This window comes from Diaphorina citri, unplaced genomic scaffold (genome assembly GCF_000475195.1).
Source record: "Diaphorina citri unplaced genomic scaffold, Diaci psyllid genome assembly version 1.1 scaffold9975, whole genome shotgun sequence".
In the NCBI taxonomy this organism is placed as follows: Eukaryota; Metazoa; Arthropoda; class Insecta; order Hemiptera; family Psyllidae; genus Diaphorina; species Diaphorina citri.
The window spans coordinates 1-2107 of NW_007387349.1; the positions used below are offsets into that span (position 1 = coordinate 1).

Consider the following 2107-nt stretch of genomic DNA (forward strand, 5'->3'; position numbering starts at 1 on the left):
TTGTAGGCGTTGTTTTCCGTTTTTAGCAACTCGGTCATGTCCATCATGTGGATTTGTGGTTGGTCCTCCTGGTCCTATGTTGACAACCTGTAGGAGAATTTAGATGGATTTGTGTTACTTCCTGTGTCAACTTTCCGAAGCCAATATCCATCCGGATTCTAAAGCTGCGTCCACACATAGTCGACAGTCGTCGATCGATTAGGTGAATCTATGTTGTCGAGGCAGTGTGGACGGTTTCAGTCGACTATGTGTGGACACCGCCATCACATAGCCATGTTGATTTCCAACTGTACATTGTACAATGATTATAAAATACCAAATTATCTGGTCTCCGATTCAGAAAGAGCTTGGCACTTCGCAAAAGTTATGATCTTTTGACGTAACATTACAAAAGGAAACCATTTAAAAACATTAATGGCTATATTAAAATAGTTTCTGTGACGTCACAATAACTTTACAAAAATTATGACCATATGATGTAACTTTACAAAAGGAAACCCTTTAAAAACAATTCATAACCTTTATAATAGCTTCTGTGACGTCACAATATTGCAAAATGTAAAGTTCCTTTCAGCAGCGCAGTCCAGAAAGAGCATTTTGATTGCTTGTTTCAAGTAAGTACAGAACGAAATTTACACAGATTATTTTACAGAAACTCACAACCGACTAGAAAAACTATAAACTGCCACGGAGGCTTATGTGATCGCCCATTGTCGTTGGTTGGAGTGTGTTGATTTGTCTGTTGCTGGCTTTGCCAATTCGTATAGTGTTGGTCATTTGTCTGTTGCTGGTTCTGCCAATTCGTATAGTGTTGACCATTTGGTTGTTGCTGGTTCTGCCAGTGTTGTCCATTGTGTTGGCTTCCGCGGGGTCGTCTCAGTTGGTCCAGTTCTTGTTGGCACACCAGCAGTTGGTTCTGGATGATGGCTAGGGCTTCGGATTTGCTCTGGAGTTTTCGCTTGTAGGCGTTGTTTTCCGTTTTTAGCAACTCGGTCATGTCCATCATGTGGATTTGTGGTTGGTCCTCCTGGTCCTATGCTGACAACCTGTAGGAGAATTTAGATGGATTTGTGTTACTTCCTGTGTTCACTTTCCGAAGCCAATATCTATCCGGATTCTAAAGCTGCGTCCACACATAGTTGACAGCCGTCGATCGACGAGGTGAATCTATGTTGTCGAGGCAGTGTGGACGGTTTCAGTCGACTATGTGTGGACACCGCCATCACATAGCCATGTTGATTTCCAACCTTCGATAGAAGAGGAACATTAAGAAGAAGAAGTAGTAGTTATAGGACATTGGACATCAAGAAGACTGAGGTTCGAACCCAAGAAGCGACAAAACTTGTACTTCCAATTTCCGAATTTCAGAGTCGACAGTTCACACCCTCCAATCAATCACTTCACTGAAAATTACTGAAATTTTTCATTTTCTTTCCACAAAAGAAAAGGAGTGAAGATACAATGGATTTGTGACTGCCATCATCAGTCTATGCTTACCTATTTAGGTACTGAGATGGCAAATTTTTGTAAGGAACCTGATTATTATGAGACCTGTAATTTGGAAATTGGGTAAAATCTGAAGACTGAACCCAACCTCGAAAGAGTCCCGTAATATACGTACCTATGTATTTCAGGTGAAATTTGCACACAAAAACTCACACGACACCTATAAATTAAACGCGTTCCTCCTATGTTATATTTAACTCTCTGGCCACGTTAAAAATTCTCACACAGATACGTACGAATTGTGAATTTTTTGGGCTATCAAAATATTTGTCAGTGCTTGTGTCGGGATTCATGTAGGTATTTCTGAAACAAAACATCATAGTTTCGTCATTATGCAATTCCTTTGTGTTATTATGTCATAGCTTTGGTGCTCACTGCAACATTGTAGGATTTTCCCAATACATATCTCAAAAATACTAAATTCCAATGTTTCCATGCTGGCACCGGTCGCTATGCGCATTATTATGTCATAGCTACTCATTTTCCTCGCGAGGCTCAGTGGGCCCCGCAACAGCCAGTCACAGAATCAATCATTGCATGATACAAATTTCTTGACCCCGCCGGGAATCGAACCCGGGTCTCCCGCGTGCAAGATGATCTA

The 2107-nt window shown here is 41.1% G+C and overlaps 1 protein-coding gene across 1 annotated transcript; it reads right to left on the reverse strand.

Annotated features, from left to right (window-relative positions):
- Nucleotides 1-660: 660 nt before the first annotated feature.
- LOC113472899 (serine/threonine-protein kinase pakD-like) lies at nt 661-1743 on the reverse strand (the record flags this gene model as incomplete). The annotated part of the gene is made up of 2 exons (XM_026832682.1): nt 1622-1743; nt 661-1046 (listed from the first exon to the last, which is right to left on the reverse strand). A coding segment is annotated over exon 2 (346 nt), but the record flags the coding sequence as incomplete, so codon positions are not given.
- Nucleotides 1744-2107: the final 364 nt, after the last annotated feature.